The 19293-nt window shown below is 34.3% G+C and overlaps 3 protein-coding genes across 3 annotated transcripts; all 3 read right to left on the reverse strand.

The window, feature by feature from the left end:
• Positions 1-1702: 1702 nt before the first annotated feature.
• Positions 1703-3129, reverse strand: LOC132068158 (stellacyanin-like). The gene is made up of 2 exons (XM_059461651.1): positions 2915-3129; positions 1703-2290 (listed from the first exon to the last, which is right to left on the reverse strand). Exons 1-2 carry the CDS (start codon positions 3120-3122, stop codon positions 1914-1916), a joined length of 585 nt encoding a protein of 194 aa, XP_059317634.1. The 5' UTR covers positions 3123-3129; the 3' UTR covers positions 1703-1913.
• Positions 3130-6086: 2957 nt separating this feature from the next.
• On the reverse strand, positions 6087-9759 carry LOC132068157 (ABC transporter G family member 6-like). Its single transcript, XM_059461648.1, has 2 exons — positions 8644-9759; positions 6087-7972 (listed from the first exon to the last, which is right to left on the reverse strand). The coding sequence occupies exons 1-2, from the start codon at positions 9394-9396 to the stop codon at positions 6464-6466; spliced, it is 2262 nt and encodes a 753-aa protein (XP_059317631.1). The 5' UTR covers positions 9397-9759; the 3' UTR covers positions 6087-6463.
• Positions 9760-15800: 6041 nt separating this feature from the next.
• LOC132066269 (uncharacterized) lies at positions 15801-16956 on the reverse strand. The gene is made up of 3 exons (XM_059459614.1): positions 16731-16956; positions 16338-16465; positions 15801-16236 (listed from the first exon to the last, which is right to left on the reverse strand). The coding sequence occupies exons 1-3, from the start codon at positions 16954-16956 to the stop codon at positions 15961-15963; spliced, it is 630 nt and encodes a 209-aa protein (XP_059315597.1). The 3' UTR covers positions 15801-15960.
• Between the last annotated feature and the right edge of the window lie 2337 nt (positions 16957-19293).

Raw genomic sequence — 19293 nt, forward strand, 5'->3', positions numbered from 1 at the left:
TTCTTTTGTATTTTGGCTCTTTATACGTAACTGGTCAACAACATTTTCTGCATTATGGGTAGCACAGGGAGGTGGAAACATGACATAATATTTTTGACTATGTATGGTGCTTGCTTATTTAGTGTCTGAAGTTTGTTTAATTTCTTGCATTACAAGAAGGGGGACAAGAATAAGGAGATTAACAACCATGGAATGATATCATCTCCAGTTTATTAAAGTAAAAACAAAGGCAGATCTATGACTTTAAGCCAAAAACATAATTGTAACTCGAGACATAATATATATCTGTAAAAAGTTTTCTGTTATGTTGTACAACTCGAGACTCCTGGTAACCTTGCAGGGGGGTAAATATCTCAAAAGGTCATTGAACTTTGAGAAATTATGTAGTAAAGTCATTGAACGTCGCTACATATCAATAAAATCACTCATTTTGGCCTACTATCTCATAAAATCACTCAACTACATATGTCATCAAAAAAATCTGACATGGCAATAATAATTAATTATTTTATGCCATGTAAACGTGGGCCCCACGATAAAATAAAATAAATCCATATCTTTATACCCACACCCACTCACCAACCCTTCATCCAAAATCCATTTTCCCCTTATCTATACCTTCTTCTCACTGTTTCCTTAAAATTAGGTTGGATCAAAATAATTACTTAGCCAATATAACTTAGAGAGTAAATCAAAACAATTATGGTAATTTACACATATCTTATTACCTCAAAAATGAACAAGTTCCACTCCAACGTACCACATCCATCACCTCTCAAGACTCAGAGAAACATGTAAGCACTAGACAAGCCCAGAGAAACATGTAAGCACTCCTTAATTTTTTATACAAAACCATCACAAAGCATGCAAAAAAGGCACACGGAGATACACATAGTATTACTAGTCCCCCAACAATCATAAATATTACCATGATACGCCCTAAACCACAATTAATTGTTACCACTACAAATCAGTTAACAAATACACATATAACATTAACCACGCAAAATTGTAGAGTCAGAGCCCTAATCCTCATTACATATAACTTTGGCTGTTATGAGCACCATGTTTGCCAAAAAAAAAAAAAAAAAAAAAAAAAAAAAAAGAAGAAGACACAACATACTGTGTCATCATAGGTGTTTGACATAACCACAAAAGATTACAAAGATTGTTCGTATACTTTGCTATGAGTTCTAGTCTTCTTCTTCTTCTGAACTTCAACAATATACTCCTCCATAGCTTTTCTCTTAAATAGCCTGCCTCTCTTAGAAGTATCAGATGGTCCAGCAGTTTCAACACCTTCAATTGCAACTTCATCAACACCTTGAGCAGCCGATACATCAGTTTGAATAGCTATTATTGGTTCTTCATTTGGTTCCTTGTGAATAAAAAATAAAAATATGGATTTATATTTTATTGTGGGGTCCACGTCTACATGACATATTGCCATGTCAGATTTTTTTGATGACACATGTAGTTGAGTGATTTTATGAGATAATAGGCCAAAGTTGAGTGATTTTATTGATATGTAGCAAAGTTCAATGACTTTACTACATAATTTCTCAAAGTTCAATGACCTTTTGAGATATTTACCCCCTTGCAGGACGTACCCTTATGTAGTTTCTGCTTTTTCGTTGCCTTGGCAGTGCAAACTTATGTTTGTCCAAGAAATAGATTCAGAATTAAGGCAAGGCGTGAGAAATATGAAAAGATGAGCTTCTGTTTATAGATTAGTAAAAGATGTCACGATTTATAGTAATTCTTCCAACTCGACACGGATAATCAGACTTGCTAAAGGAGCTGATGTGCAAATAAATAATCTATTCCGCCATCAAATAGATATATCCATATGAATAAAAATCCAACAAATGAAAAGGTCATAACAGACATTTCAGAGTGAAAATCCTCAAAGTTTACACTATTTGAAATGCCAAGGACAATAGGCCAAGAGTTACAAGGACTAGAGAATCCAATCCAACATAATTGGAAAATGCAAAACTAGGAACAACAGAGGGATTTTTGCTCTTTGAAGAAGGTGAAGAAGAGGGCCCTGCCTCTGGTGCTGCAGCTGGTGATGCATCTGCAACATCATTTTCTACATTTACATGAAGTTTCATTCCTCCAAGACAATGTAACCTATTCCCAGAAACAAAGTATCTGTCTCCTGGCTTTGTCAATGGGAAGGTAGTGTTGCCCTTTTTACTCGAATCGAGCACATTGCTCGTGTTGCACCCATCGAAATTCTCCTTCGTTACCTCGGCCACGCTATCGAACGACGAATATTGAAACACTGCAAAAAAAGAAAAAAAGATTGATAAAACTAAGATCTAATGGAATTAGTGATCGTCAGATGCTGAAAGAGTTTATGTTTAGTGCACTAATAAAGAATATAGGAGAAAAAGGTTCATATTTATGCCTCTACTATATGAAATATATTAAGTTTAGGGTTATTCATACCCTTTCCTTTACCAAATCGTCTTGTATTTACCGTTGACTTTTGCAGAGCTACAACGTAGACTGGGTGGATTTCACGTGCCAGAATACTTTGAAAAAAGGGTCTAAATTTGCCCTCTACTTTTGATTCCCCAATTATGGTTCATGTTGAAAATTCGTTATAGTCAAGGGCAAGTACGAGACGATTTACTAACGACAGTGACATGAATGATCCTAAAATTTAAGATATTTCATAGAGTAGAAGGGTATTTTGCCTTTTTCCAAGAACTTCTATGCTATCTAATTAAGTTGACCTACAGAAACAAGTAACTCTTCATATCAAGCTTGATAAGAAACCTAGAAAATAGTGTAATAATAACCTGCTATGACGTTTAAATTGGCTGATATTTTAAAAAATCTTTAGCATGCCAGTGTGTATAATTTAAATTGATATTGAAATAGTAAGATCGATGATACTTACCGAGTACATCACCAACCTTGAAGCTCTTTCCTATTAACCATGTATCAAGATCAGAACTAATATCCCAGCCAGAACTATCGCCCACAATGTAGTTAGTAGCTGAACTTGAACATACAATTAGACTTAGAATCAAAACTACAAAAACTACAAGAGGTTTTGTCATAATTGTATTAATTATGAGAATTAAGAATGATGAGAAAGGGGACATATACACATATTCACACACACACACACATGCACACTATATATTACAGGTGAACTTGTAATTAGATTACCTAACTAGTAACTACATAAGATCATAAAAGCTTATTAGTTGAAATAGCTGATGATCATTGAGTCATGTTAAACATTAGTATAGACTATTAATCTTAATTGTTTTTTAGGTTTGAGTGGTTGAGAATAGATGAAGTTGTTAGAAGGGTAGTTTAATACCTAACTCTTAAAGTATTTCTATTTGTCTTGAAAATGTGATATGGTTTCATCTAGTAAGGAATCTATATATCCACCAAATAGTGGATTCAAGAATTTTGATTTACTTCATCGAGTTCTATATTAAGTACATGTTATATTTAGCTGAGTCTTCACCCTTCGTGTCGCTTTATCTAAGCTCGGCTCAATCTAGTATTATAAAGATTTAGCTTCTTTATCACTAGAAGTTCACTGCATTTTTACTGATATATAAGTTTATGATAAGACTAAAAGGCTCCTACCATACATCGTACAACAAATGTGCCAAAATGCATGATTAAAATTTAATCCTACTTATTAGTTAAGCAAATAAAATGTGTCAAAATGATTTAAAAATTAATCCAACTAATTGTTACCGCATAGATCTTTTTCGTTCATCGTACGTGCAGTAAGTCTTATCTATTTTTATAATTGGAACACATATTTTGTCGAATAGAAAGGTCTTAAAGGTACTTTCTAATTATGTCTTAAAGGTACTTTTTTCTTATTTAATAATGAGTCACTATTGATGGAGAATATATGATCATATGATTGCCAGATACTTCGAAATTCTTCTATTCTATTATTTTCTTGGTTTTCCCAACTTCTACTGAGTTACAGATAGAGGTTGAAAAGGTCAAGAAAACATACCTCAATCTACAAGAAATCTTTTAATAATAAATAGTAGTAAATTTTCCTAGTGCCTAAACAATATTAATGCATAGGCTTATGGATTGTAGATGTACGTAAACAAGTACCAGTGGCGAAGAGGGTGTCATCAGACACCATTTCGTCGAAAAAATTCTCACACACACACATATATAATATTTTTTATAAAAAATAATATGTATATATGTAATAGATCGAAATTGCTTGAAAATGAGACTGAGTAAACATTAATTTGAGACAAGAAGTAAAATTAGAACATCTACAACCCTTATAAACTCAAACCTATATACAATCGAGTTATGATAATAAACCGATAACATATCTACATAAAATTCTACGTACACTACTATCTTGATGAGAGAAATGAAGTTTGTAATGTCTCACTTTGGCCAAAACCAACACGAAAACCACATGTGCTTCTAGCTGTGAATGTTGAAATATTCCGGTTTGGGACGTTGGAGTATAGTGTGGACAATAAATAGATATATGACTGAAAGTTTCAAACATTTACTTTTTTTTTGGCTACTAATTGATTGGGTCTAACTTAGTAATTACTCTCCCAGATTTTTCATAGTTTGACTGTTGAAACTGGTAGAATTGTAGTCTTAATTTAACAAAGAAACTGTTGAAACTCGTAGTCTTAATTATGCAATAATATTTTTATGGTTATAAATTTTTTGAAATTCGTGGTTTAAAAATATGTCATGTTATTTGTTTGGTTAAATATAAAATTTATCATTAAGAAAATATAGAAATATGTTGTTATTTTTGTAATAGAATAGTAAAGAAATATAGTCTCAAACAAAATGGTAAGGACGGTGTATAAATTTGTTGTGTAAGGGAAGAATTTATGGTTCACCAATGTTCCACCAATGTTTGTAATATATTAAAAGCAAGAGTAACTTATAGCAATAATATATACTCCACCAATGTTCTTCCTTAAACTCTAAGATCGGCTTGCTAAGAAGCAAATAATAAAAAGACGTAGAAGGTTGGTGGAACTATAATTTTAATTAAGGGAAGTCAAAATATAATAAAGTATATATATACATAATATGGGATGATGATTTAACACATAGTATCTATATCACAAAAAAATAAAAAAATTGATCTACATGCACAATATAATTTTCAGACGAAAGATTAGCCAATTGTAGAAGGGTATTTCCCCGCCGCTCGGAAGGCACAATAGTAACAATTGAAGAGATAAATACAAAATTTAATACAAAGAATGAAAATTGCGGGGTGGGGGAAACAAACAAATACATAAAGTTTTCTTTGTATATAAAAATTCTACAAGTTTCAAACTTTGTAAGTACATTATGTAGTCAATTCTATGGTTTGTCCTACAAAGCTTAGCAAAAAGCAGATTGCTAAATTCATGTCAAGTCATGCTTTATAATTAATAAACTTTAAAAAAATAATTTTGTAAATTAAGCATATCATTGTTCTACTAATTACGTTTCAATTTTTTTAAATTAAAAATCTAGTATCCTCTGTGAGTGTCCATGCAATAATTGCTTTTGGCTGTCGTTGACTTGTTTTTAGAAGATGCATGAGATTGGATAGTGATATTTCTCTATTTGATTAATCACTTGATAAACTCAATTCCTTAATTACAACACAAGTTCAAGAATTTTAATACATAGTTTTTGAGCTGTTGATGTTATCTAATTAATCAGACCTTCTCTATTACATGTTTTTTTTTTTCTCTATTTACTTGTTAACGGACTATATGATTTAACAAATTTTCTTTTAAGTTCATTAACAGTTTGGTGACCTACATGGGCATGGGTGCAGTACATTTGCTTCAAGCAACTTTCTTTCTCTTGTGTTAAATTTCAAATTCCAACTGCTTTGCACCTAACTCAACTTTGAGATAATAAAATCAGACTGTCAAAAAGAATATTACATTTACTGTATTAATTAAAAAAACACCTTCAAGTGAAAAAGAAAATCTAAAAAACACATATTTATCTCGAAAAAAAAAAAATCTCGCAGAAGAGGGACTATATTAATTGTTTATAATTTAAACACAACCCTTAGCGCTAAGATATATCCATCATAGAAGCAATGAAACGTCTATATCATGTCTCAAGCTCGAACTTGATCAATATTCAAATTCGAACTCAACTTTGAAATAATAATCAATTAATCAGACTGTCAAAAAAGCAAATTTATTCTTTTACAATAAAAGAGTACGTAAAGAAAAATCTAAAAAACACATTTTTCTTCAAAAAAGAAAAAGAAAAGAAAGAAAGATAAGCATCCCGCCGAAGAGGGATTTCATTGTTTACAATTCAAACACAACCCTTAGCGCGAAGATGGATTCACCTTCATAGAACCAATGGACTTACAAATCCAATCTGAAGCTCGAACTCGATCTATATTCAAATTTTGAATTCACCTTTGACGAACCTGAGTAGTAGTACATCACCTTCTCTTGTTCTTACTTCCAAGCAACAAGCTAAAGTAAAACAAAACCCTAAAGAAAAACCCCCATGCAATACAAATCCACAAACAACTCCACTTACTTAAATCAGTTATCCCTTGTTGAACCAATATATCAGCCCCAGTAGTCACACAAGTAGAACTAGTAATTTTGACATTCAATGTGTTACTCATTGTACTCAACAATTTTTCCTTCAAAGCATTAGGCACACTCCCAAGTGGTGAATTATCAAACATTTGAATCCCCCTGACAAAACACTTTGTTGGATCATCAAATTCATTTTGTAACACAGCTTCATAAGGGTATTTCACTAGAGAGAAATAGTGAAACCATATCCAATAAGGTGGGATCCGGTCGCGATTCATGAAGAATCCACTAAAGAGCAAGAAATAGGCTAGGATCGCAACAACGATCGTGTAACCTAACATGACACTGGGGACTACACCGGAGAGGAACGAGACAAATGAATTCCCGGCCCAGAAAGAAGCCAGGATTACCCCGAAATAGAATAAGAAGCCCGAAAATCCACCATCAAGGCCCACAGCCCAAAAAGTTATGGCAGCAAATGCAAATGAAAGGAAGATCAATGCTGGCAAAGAAACTATCGCATGAGAGAGACAATAGGAAGATCTCCTATAAGCATTATAAGCTGTCTCCCTCATGAAAATGTACCTTTCTTGGAGAAAGACGGGCAACGCGTCAGCACAAGTGTAGAAAGTTGTTGACATCGCGAATGCGAAGAAACCAAGTCTTTCTTGAACCCCTTTAGGGGAATTGTCAAGTTTCCAAAACATGGTTGCCAGGATGAAACCCGTGACCATGACTGCCCCTAAACGAATGCCAAAAAGCTCGGGCACCCTCCATGAATTCGTGAATGATCTCTTGGACAAGGTAACCATTTCGACCCAAAATGGATTCGCGTAAGTAGGAACCAATGAAGTAGGACCAGTATGAATATCACTTGTTGTTCCTGAAACCAATTTCCCTCTAGAAATGCTTGCACTAATTGCTTCCTTCAATGATAATCCATGGGTAGGTGTTGCTGTTTCGGGATTCTGATTGCTACTTTTGGTATTTTGCCACGTTTTGTTGAACTCAACCAAGCTTTTAGTCCCTCCTGGGGACCCTTCTAGCTCGCGGATCAGGTCCAGGGCAAACTCTGTCCGATTTTCAGTGTCTGGTATCGGGTGACCAAAATCGGCAAAGAAATGTGGAAGGTTCATAGGCGATCCACTATAAACTGTTTGCCCACGGGACAAGAAGAGCATCCGATCCAATAAACCAAGAATCCGATAACTTGGCTGGTGAATTGACATGACCACAATACTTCCACTTTGAGCAATTCTTTGAAGGACCTTCACCACCATGAATGCACTAGTGGAATCAAGTCCTGAAGTTGGCTCATCAAGAAACAAGATGATGGGGTCATGAATAATATCAATTCCGATGGAAACTCGCCGTCGTTCACCGCCTGACACTCCACGATGACCCTGTTGAAAACAGTAATAAACTTAATTTTAAAAGTATGATTAACAGTAAATGTACATTAAACATGATTCGCCTAACAGGAGCTTAAAAATTGATTTAACACCTATATATGTGAGTATAGTATACTGTTTATGAGAGGGATTTATTATTATATTATTAGTGTGCTTCATGTTTATTTCTCCTTCCATACTGTTTGTGCTTGAGGCAGAGAGTTTGAACACAATTTTCTGGAAAATTATACAGTATATATAGGTCAAATATTACTTTTTATACATGAGTTTAAGTTGTATATACATAAAGAAAGAACGTAGCCTAATGGGGTAAAAAAATTGTTATGCTAATGGTGAATGCCTTTAAACTCTTTACACACACATATACACACACAACGGGTGCCTTTAACTCTTTACACACACATATACACACACAACGGGTACTCGAGAATTTTTCATAAGCTATCTCAACATTTGAAGAAGGGAACAAACAAGCAAATTACTATAATGATAAGCCGTCTCATATTTTATATCCGGTACCAATTTTTTTATTTTTCTTGTTATCTATACATACATATCAGCAAAAAAAAAAAAAAAAAAAAAAAAAAATCAATGAAACAGTTTCACGTGACACTACAATTGTACCTTATAAAAATATTTTATTGTATGAAAAGCTTACGTACCTCATCTCCTATAATAGTTTTTGCTGCATTCCGTAACCCCAACTGATCAATCAAAGCTTGTACTCTCATTTTCTTCTTTGATTTAGATAAAGTACGAGGCAATCTGAATTCTGCCGCAAACATCAACGTCTCTTCAACTGTCAACATTGGATACAAAAGATCATCTTGCATGACATATGCTGATATTACTTTCAACAATCTCGAATCAAGTGGTTCTCCATTCAACCTTATCGTCCCTTTTAAACTCTCTTTCGCTATACGGTTCGCTAGCCCATCAATAAGGGTCGATTTCCCCGACCCTGAGGCTCCCAGGACGGCGACTATCTCGCCGTCCCGAGCCTCCCCAGAGATGTCGTTCAGGAGGACTTTCGTCCTCGTGAACACATTTTCCTCGGGGACGGGATCACCTATCCCCGGGGCAGCTCCGGCATGTGGTCGCCGGAGAATTGCTGGAAAAGTCACTTTCCGACGAGTTTTTACGCTGTATGTGAGGTTATTGAAAGAGAGTACAAAAGGAAGCGCGTGAGGTGATCCAATGCTTTGGTTATCACTACTCATATCGAGTACTTGATGGACCGGAGTTTCATCTCCGGTGACTTCTTTTCGAACATCACCCACGCGCTTTAATAATTGACCGAGAGTAGGTGATGAGTACGCGCTTGGTTGTGACATCTCCATTGATTGTACTCTTGGATCATAAAATTGTTCACTCTGTCCACCTCGTAATATATTCTCCGCTACTACCTTCGACATTCTTTGCCACACTGACAGTATAAAGAAATTTTATCGTGGTTCAAAAAAATATTCAATTTGGTCGTGAGAAGCTCGGTCAATTTCTTAAAATTTATAGGAAGATGGATTATTCAATAATTTGTAAGAAAAAATTGAGATTTGGGGTATGTTTATGGAGAGAACAATGGCAAGAAATGAGATGAATTTTGTGGGAAATTATGTTAATGTGATTGATATATAGTTCTTTCTTCTTTTAGGAATTGTGTAGTAGATTGAAAGTAGGTAAGCAAATTGTGTGAAAAAGAGACTGAAATGGATTGTCTAAAAAAGTTTCTAAAGCCCCCACACTATTAAAACTCTTTGTACTTCTCTTCAAGAAAAGCAAAAGAGTTGGCTACTGCTTGTTTTCTTATGTGTTACTATATTTATAGACTATGATTTGTGATCTTGGTATTTAATGTTCATACTCAATATTAAATTCTTATGGGTGATGGTGGGGTAGGGGTTAGCTTTTTAGAGAAGGATATCCATTTTGACTATATTTGGTCCATAGTATTATCTGTTTTTCTTTTTAAAGATTTTGTGTTCTTTAAGAAAACTGTTTAGTAATCTTAACCATAAAAGTATATATTTGTCTAAATTAGCTATCTTTTATCTCGTTAGAACAAATACTTGATCACCACTCCACTAATTGAACATGGTAAATTTGAAAATATATGTATAATAAATGACTTCTTATTATTTCTAATATTTCAAATATTTTGAAATAAATTCAACTTGTGTTCGCAAAAATTAATATTAAAAATGGGAAAGAGTAATATTGTGTATATCATTATGATTTTGATATTTGATATGATAAGATCAATTCAAATTAAAGTGTTGGTAGTGAAAGTTAGGAAGTTAGGATTTTAATTGGAGGATCCTAAAATTTGGAAAACTATTAATGTTAATTGCACATTCTAAATTAGTTGAATATGAGTATAGTTTACGTAAACTATAAATACATATTATGGTCATGTATGGTAGATAATTAATTCCTATCAAATTCTTTGGGGGTAAGAGTGAGGGGTGGGGATTATGGTTGAGTATATCCTAGTTTATTTTAATAAGAGACTCAATTGAATTGTGGTGGAATGGAGTTGAGAGATAAGTAGTAAGGTGACCTAAATCTCCTAATTCTTTTCATCTACACGTTTGTTGTTTTGTTCTTTCTAAGGGGTGGGAGGGGTTAGGGGTTTTTGGGGGGTGGGTGGGGGTTAGGGGTATTTGGGGGGGTGGGGTAGGACAGGTGGGAGGATGTGTTGAAGAGGTTTGGACACAAGAACACAAAGGTGTGTTGTTTATGCCAGGTAATTTCTTAAGTCTTATGGAAGTAGGTATGTATGGTTATCTACTGTTTTGCCAAATTTTATTGGTGGAAATTTGCGGCATGAATGAAGATGATCTCATATACAATCCATCGTTATTTTCTAAATCTTATTAGAATATTCAATTTATCAAATGAAATCTTTGCTTTGTTTATTTACTGATAAAAATAAGCTCAAAATTGATGCATATATGAAGAAAGTTCATTTTGTTTTTTTTTTTCATTTTTTCCCGATTAATGACGTGGTGTTCAGGTAGTTTGTACGCATTTAATTAGACTACTATTTTATTGAGTATATGTTACCTTTTTCCATTATAGCTGAGGTGGATCAAAGATTTGAAGTTTATAAAAAGTTGAAATATGACGCTTTAGAGTTGTTGAGTTCCGATTATAATTTGTACATATTAGAATGAACTTTTTAAAGACAACTACATCATTTGGGCCAAAATTACTAACTTCCGCTGGACATGTACCATAAAGGCATAAACTATACATCCTCCCGCGCCCCATCCAAAGATATTGAATGACTGTGCCTATCAAGGTTGATGGAAAAAAAAAAATGCCCGACTGTTTTTTGTTTCTATTGAAATTTGAACCCTATTATTTTCAAAGAGGCATGAGATTAATTATTTTCATTTTTTTTAATAATACAGTAATGTTGTATTATGACTTTATTGTCGATTAAAGTAATTAGCAGTTGGCGAGTTTTGTGTGGTTAATCAGGCAAACTTTCTAACAATAAACAAATAATGTATGGTTGTAGCATTCACAGAATCACAATTACGTAGATAAAGGACGGTTTATATATCATGCTATTTAAATGAATTAGAATTTTGAACTTACTACTTCAAGTGTAAGAGTTGACAAGTTTAGTTAACTGAGTTTACTGAGTTTAACTTTTAGACACCGATAATGACAAAGTTTTTTTTATATTTATCATATTATTTTTATCTGTTATAACAAGTAACCTGCTTTATTTTGTAAGATGAATTTAAGTTATATACACTGTTAGTATTATGATCTTTTTGTACCATCAGTTTAATTTCATCTGTTATAGTAGGTTACTTGCCATTTATTCTGAGTTACATTAGCGATCAACGTTATTAATTACAATTACCTGATAGTGTAAATATTTTTTTTACACTACCAGTGAAAATGAGAGTTGCTAAATTGCCACACCAATTTGACCCAAATTTGGCCACACTTATGTAAAAACCACCATAACCTCTATTGTACAATTTTAAATTAAGATAAACTTTGAGAAGAAAAGATAGAAATGACATTAAGTAAGCATAAATTATTAAATTTGAGCTAAATAGTCATATAAATTTACTCCATTTGAGCCATTGTGGCCAAAATAGTGTGGCCAAAAGACCTTATTGAAAATTTAAAGTCTTACAAAATTACAAATTCTATCCTTTTGTGAAGGGTTAATTGTACATATTTTTGGGTGACAAAACAATATATATAATATTTTCTTAACGATTTCGATGAATATAAATTAAACTTCTAGTCCAGCACAATGTTTAAAACGAATTTCATTCCCAAAACTTTGGTGAAAAATTTATTTATGCAATCCAAGGTCCGTTTGCATTCTCTAGTGCCTAATAGTGAGGGGAGATCCAATTATAGGTTAGTCGGATTTGAACTTGAGACATTGCAATTCAAATTATAACTTTGAAAATAAAAAGAAATTACCCGTTCTATATGTTCGATATTCGCTTTTGAACAATTTATTCCTCTAGAAAATTTGTATTAATTAATGGGACCAACAACCTATGTTCATGCTTGTTAGAAATTTTAACAATAAAGAACATGTGAACAAACTCATGTCCTTCAAGCAAACATGCATGTGAACCCCATGTTTCAATCACCAAATACTTCTTTGGACTAGAACCTTTAATTTGTTCATACTACACATTTATTGCAGTAGATCCGAATTGGGGGTTTAAAACTTAAGGACTCTAGTTGCAGAGGACATTACACAATTTATCTTATGGTACAAATACCCATACCAGAATTGAAATGAAATGAATTTGAAAAAAAAGAAAAAAAAAAACGGAATACCCAGAATATAAACGTTACTTTGAGGTGTAATTGGTTGATTGATTACAGTATATATGTATATATTACGAGTTTTTGCTTTAATTACATTAAAAGGAAAAAGGCTATTCGACAACTTATGTCGTCTCCCTCTATTCTCTAACTTGTGAGGCGTCTTTTCAGATAAAATTCTCACCCACGTAAAATATTAGATAAATTTTAATGTAACTAGCATATTATATTTTTTTATTTCTCTAATAACATACTTTGGACTCAAGTTTTTTGAATATAAGTATGTGAGCTAGTTCAAGTATTAATTTGTCTCACCACTTTATTGAAGATCTTATAGATTGATTGATTATGGTGTAGTCAACTCCTGATACTCTTGTTCGGTTAATTTCACAGAATTAAGGTCATCAAAATTATAGTATTATTGCAAGAAAGTTATCCAACTAACTTTTCTAATCATAACATTACTCAACTTTCATTAATTTTCATAAAAGGTTATTTTGGCCATTTTCCTGCTAGTGAAATTAATGCAAAATGGATTATGGCAATAATTTTATTCCTCTACATGCTTTTAACTCAGCTGTTGAAACAATACTATCTCAATTTATGTTTTGGGCCACCACTTTAATTATATATAGATCCTTTTACAACAGTATACTATATTTAGAAATTGTTGAAGTCATGAGGGAGTTAGGTATATTGCTGATAAACCGAACTGCTAGCTAACTTCCATCTTCTCTTGTGCCAATTTTTCTAAAATTTTCAAAGTTAACAATACGTCGTACAGTGTACATAATAAATGAAGCCGCCCTATTTGTATCACCGTCACCTATAGGAGAAAAGTACAAAAAGTGATATACTGTAGTTAGATCTTCTTTGTATGCATGTATAATCAAACTTCAACTGTACAATAAAAGTCTTCCATCAAAATTCAACTCTAACACATGCATGGAATGGCTGTTTTGGATATATGGATTTAATGAGTTATAGTTAGGAAGTACATAGTTGTAAAAGCTTTCATTATTACTGCAATTTAGATGGTTATAGCATATCATGATTGAGCAGTGACGAAACTAGAATTTTCAGTAAAATGATTCAAAATATAAAAAAGTAAACTTATATATGAAAAAGTTAAGAGAATTCAACATCTAGGCAGATTCAAATGAACCCCTTTGCCCTTCTTGCTCCGCCCTTGCCGAGGAGTGTACGTGGTGAGATGGTTTAGGACTCTCTCTCCTTAATTAATTAGATGTTGGGTGAGCTGATAACAATTTTTTTTTTTGTTTAGAAGCAATTTATCCTTAGCGGGTCAATTCAATGTGAACCTAAATTAGTCGGGTCATGAATTCATATCGTCGAATATTTTTTTTTATTAATTTGGTACTCATTTTTTTCAAAATATCCATCAATATTTGCTATAGACAATTAAATGAAATAAGGTTTTAAAAACTCTTTGATACTGTAAAAATTCCTTAATGTCAATAGATGAAATTAAAATATTTTGGTATAAATCTAATCAATTTCAATTAATGGGTACAAACTAGCTAGGAAAATCTTCACTCATAATTCCTCAACTGTTTTTGGTCTAAACTCTTCTCAGTATTGTTGGATTCTCATCTTTATTTTGACTAACAGTTGAAGGCAAATCGTTCATATGGGTCTCATTTTCCTTTTTTTTTTTTTTCATTTATCACAATCAGTACTTACTAATTATATCAAATCGTATAATCTAGTCTAGTGATATATTAAGTTAAAAATATATGTTAATTGATCAGGGTGTGCATAAATACAGAAATACTGAGTGTGATAAAAAATTGTGTTAATAAATCTCTCCCACATGCAACTGATTTATTTTTTTATCATACAATTTCATTGAACAGTTGTTGCATTTAAATATAAAGCTACCACATGCAACTTAAGATAACTAACAATATATATATATATATATATATATATATATATATATATATATATGGGTTGAACAGTTGTTGCATGTGAATTGTCTGCAGATGAATAAAAGCTCACCTGGACATCGTGTATGTATAAAAATAAGATAACTAGCAATATATATATATATATATGGACAAAAAATAGGTTATACTAGTATACTACGAAAGCTTAGACTAGACATAGAGAATTCAAGAAAATCAACACAACAAAACAAATTTTATATATGCATTATGAAAAGCAACAAAAAAACTATACATTAGCCAAATTTATGGCGTCTTAATGCACGGGATGGTTAACAAGTTGCTTTTCGCATGCAATAAAAGTCTAATTCCATCAAAATCCAACTCAAATACAAGCGTGGAATGGCTACGTACGTATCTTTTTAGAATTATCAATCCACGTTTGTATCAATGTGTAATTGTCTTTTAGATAACCTGATATTGTTAATTTCTTTTTACGTATATCGGAGATATATGAATTTTATTTTACCAGTTCTAGAAGGTTAATTATTCCCCTTATTTTAATTTTCATGTTACTAATTCATACCTTTTTTTATGAAACTTACCTGTAATCATCATAGATGATCAGATAACGTTTTTTTTTTTTTTTCATATTAATTAGTGTATAGAAATTATAAGCTGTTTTTGTCACGTAGAATTTCATGGTGACTAGTCGTGACTTTAGTGGGTTAAAAAAAAAATAAAAAAAAATGAACCAAAATAGCACAAAAAATAAATAAATAACACACACACATAACTAAGTTTCACGCGCAAAATTCGTGCGTGAAAGAAGCCAACAAAATCTGCCCCCTGCCTTTGTTCTTTGGCCATTTTTTTTTTTTAAATTAATGTTTTTCCGTACTTTGCTTGAAGATTAGTCATGTTTCAAAACGCCGGAATATCAATATTTTATATAGAACTTAATATCTTTTTTTGCGTACAATAATGTCGGCTCATTACATCAAGTACACCTAAACGTTTGGATCGTCGTTTTAGGGGTTCTAAAGTGCTACGAAGTAAGTTTTCTTTGTTTGGAAACTTGTTATCTTTAGGTTTAAGTGTCATATTTTATAGGGTTTTGATTAATTTAGGACGTCGCACGAGTTATTATTAATTGACAATAAAGACTAAGATAACTAATTATCATTAAGAAAATAATAACCAAAAATATATATAATATTAACATAAAATGTACACTTTATTTACAAATACACAATCTCAGGTCCCACATCTGGGAGCCTTTAGAGTACGGCTAGGCCTAAGGCCAACCCCACCACCCTCACCATCATCTCCACCCCCCTTCCTCCTCTTAATCTGTACATGCTCTATGGCATGATCATCCTTACTTCCCTTCCTTCCCTTCTTTTGACCCGGACCCTGGTTCATAACATGCTTCCTATGGGAGATGACCGTGGGCGGTGGGAGTGGGACAACATCATCAGGAGTCTCATCAATCTCATTAGGAGACCCGTCCACAGGCACAGAAGAATGAACCTGAAATAACATATAAACAATATAGTTTAGATTTATTCTAAACTAAACATGAAATAAACAATTAATTAATAAATTATTTTATTTTATTGTAAAAATCAAACCTGTGTGTCGATGGCCTCCTGAGATGGCTGGTGAGAGGGCTTCTGAGCTGGCTCCTGAACGGTCTCCTGAGTGAGCCCCGGAGCTGTAGCTGGAGCCGGAGATGGGTCCACAAGCGTAGAAGAATGAACTTGAAATAACATATAAACAATTTAGTTTAGATTTATTCTAAACTAAACATGAAATAACATATAAAAAATAATTAATAAATTATTTATTCTAAAAATCAAACCTGTGTGTCGACGGCCTCCAGAGATGCCTGGTGATAGGGCTCTTGAGCGACCCCTAGAGCAGGAGATGCAGATGGTGCCGTATCAAATACGAAGTCCTCGAATATGGCGTCGACGGCCGGTAAGAACTCGACGGGATCTCTAAAGCCGACGGAGCCTCATCACCTCTGCGAGCCCTACCACCTCTGCGACGGCCACCAGCTCCTCGGCGACCATGACCATCTGCTGCCTGAGGTGGGGCAGCTGCCTGAGGTGGGGCACCGGGAACACGCTCACCGAGACGCTCAAAGTCATGTGCCTGTCGCATACCAGTCTCGGCAAGCTCAATCATCCGTGCTGCATACTCCGCTGTCTCGGGGGCCTCCGTACGGGCAGTGCTCTCATAGCGCATCGTCTGAACGGTCCGTACCTACATATGTTTGCAAATATTAACAATTGAATAAATTTGTAAAGTAGTACATAAGACGATGGATTAAGTTTAAGACTAATAAAACTTACCAGCGCCTCATACGCTCACGCGGCTACGTATCTCTAGGCCATCCGGACGACGCCTAGAGGGTCGCAATAACGATGTGAGCGATCCGTTTTTAAAAAAAAATATTTGTGTAATTACTTCATGTACACATAGATCGGAGTGTCATGTCCGACCACCGCTAGGCTCGTCATCCTCGCATCCCAACTCTGGACCTGCTGCTGCATATGGAGCCGCCATGCATCATCGACCCTCGCACGCTCGTCCCTCACATAGTGGTCGTGCGCCCAATCCGTAGCCGCGGGTATATTCTGTACATACCCAAACTGCCGTAACACGCGGTCGGCGCATAGTACTCAACGATATCTATATGTATCAATGGACACCGCGACATCTACATATGCTGACCAGCTCTACAAAACGCCGATAGCTCATTCAAAATATGATCATACGATGTCTATATAAAACCTGTAAAAAGAATTGAACTAGTTAACAATAAAAGACTAAAATAGTAGCTATGTGGTCTAGCGTGTGGATCCAAAATATGAACATACCGTCTGTACCGTCATGCGGTCTAGCTGATCCCTAAACGGGAGAAGGCTGTGGTGCGTCTCCGCAAGTCGGCGTACGCCTCGTGTCCATCTCCGCGCGTATAGCAACGGCACAACAAGATAGTCAGCGGGAGGGTGAGCTGGTGTAGGCTGAAAAGGTCTCAACCTAGTCCATACCCATGTCTGATATAGTCATTTAAAAAATATTTATCAGTCGCCATTTTAAAAAAAATATTTTGTGTTTAATTACACACACTTAAATATATTACCTGAAGGAGCCACCAAAATGTAGGGACCTCTACCCTTGTGCCTATAGAACATTGGCAGAATCCTCGATACATGTAGCTGGGAAGACACAGCGGCGCCTAACTATAACATCCTAACTCGGCCGAGATCGTTGATATACCGAAGATACCTCAAGCTCACATGCGAACCCGAAGTGTTCGGGAACAGGATGGCCCCGAATATGATGAGTAGGTATTGACGCGCACGTCGGTCAATATCAGCCTGAGGCGTGTCCTCTCTAATCGGATGCTGCGTGTCTATGAGGAACAAGTGAGCATAAAGGGCCGACAACAAAAGCCGACTGGCCGGCTTTTGTTTTACAATATCACTAAGGCCTGAGCTTTGCCGCGAAACCGGTGAGCCTAGTCAACTCATCCCGGTAAGGCGGCAGCACACGAGGCACCTCAATATACAATGGGCGTCCATCAACCTTTAGCCTATAAATGACCTCCACATCCTGGAGAGTAATGATAGCCTCAACGGTGCGGAGATAAAATTTGTGCGTCTCCGGTCGCCACCTTTCAATCAAGGCCGTCACTAGCGACCTATTGTGCTGTACCCGACCAACTTCGACGCACCGGTAGATACCGCCCCGACGTAGTACATCCAGGACACGAGGATGTGGGGGCGAGCAGCTAAGATCCCCCATGCTGAGTCCCCTAACCGGGGTACGGACCTGAGCCTCAGGCTGTAGGTCGGATGTCCATATATGCTGCGACCTATGCTCCGGCTGAAGATGTAGTACCCCTCGGTTGAGGGCCCCGGATCAAAAGGGTGGTGATCCATCTGTTTTACGCATTTTAAATCAATCATTAACAAGTAATATTAGTTATGTAATCTTTTATCGAAAATTATATTAAGGATTGTGGTGATCCATCTGTTTTACGCATTTTAAATCAATCATTAACAAGTAGTATTAGTTATGTAATCTTTTATCAAAATTATATTAAGGATTGTGGTGATCCATCTGTTTTACGCATTTTAAATCAATCATTAACAAGTAGTATTAGTTATGTAATCTTTTATCGAAAATTATATTAAGGGTTTTCAATCCTAAATTATGGGTTATCAATCCTAAACTAAGGGTTTTCAATGCTAAAATATAAAGATTAATAATTAATAAGTCAAATAATTAACAATTAGCTAGCAAACAATTAATAAATAAACAATTAACTAACTAATCAAACAATTAACAAATTATTATCATATATTTAATAAATAAACAATTAACTAACTAATCAAACAATTAACAAATTATTATCATATATTTAATAAATAAACAATTAACTAACTAATCAAACAATTAACAAATTATTAACAAATAAACAATTGGCTTAACAAAAACTAAATAAATAATTAGCTAGTCTAACAATTGAAATAGCTAATCTAACAATTAACAAATACTTAAGTCGCTAATCTA

The sequence above is a fragment of the Lycium ferocissimum genome, chromosome 8 (assembly GCF_029784015.1).
Source record: "Lycium ferocissimum isolate CSIRO_LF1 chromosome 8, AGI_CSIRO_Lferr_CH_V1, whole genome shotgun sequence".
Classification (NCBI taxonomy): Eukaryota; Viridiplantae; Streptophyta; class Magnoliopsida; order Solanales; family Solanaceae; genus Lycium; species Lycium ferocissimum.

Bases quoted from the DNA above. Each gene is read 5' to 3' on its own strand.
- LOC132068158 (XM_059461651.1), bottom strand. From the start codon at position 3,122: ATGTCCCCTTTCTCATCATTCTTAATTCTCATAATTAATACAATTATG. The intron at 2,291-2,914 runs GTAAGTATCATC...CTTTTTTTGCAG, and splicing joins CAAGGTTGGTGATGTACTCG to TGTTTCAATATTCGTCGTTC.
- LOC132068157 (XM_059461648.1), bottom strand. From the start codon at position 9,396: ATGTCGAAGGTAGTAGCGGAGAATATATTACGAGGTGGACAGAGTGAA. The intron at 7,973-8,643 runs GTACGTAAGCTT...TGTTTTCAACAG, and splicing joins AAACTATTATAGGAGATGAG to GGTCATCGTGGAGTGTCAGG.
- LOC132066269 (XM_059459614.1), bottom strand. From the start codon at position 16,956: ATGCGCTATGAGAGCACTGCCCGTACGGAGGCCCCCGAGACAGCGGAG. The intron at 16,466-16,730 runs GTGATGAGGCTC...TGTTATTTCAAG, and splicing joins AGGTGGTAGGGCTCGCAGAG to TTCATTCTTCTACGCTTGTG. The intron at 16,237-16,337 runs GTTTGATTTTTA...ATGTTATTTCAG, and splicing joins AGGAGGCCATCGACACACAG to GTTCATTCTTCTGTGCCTGT.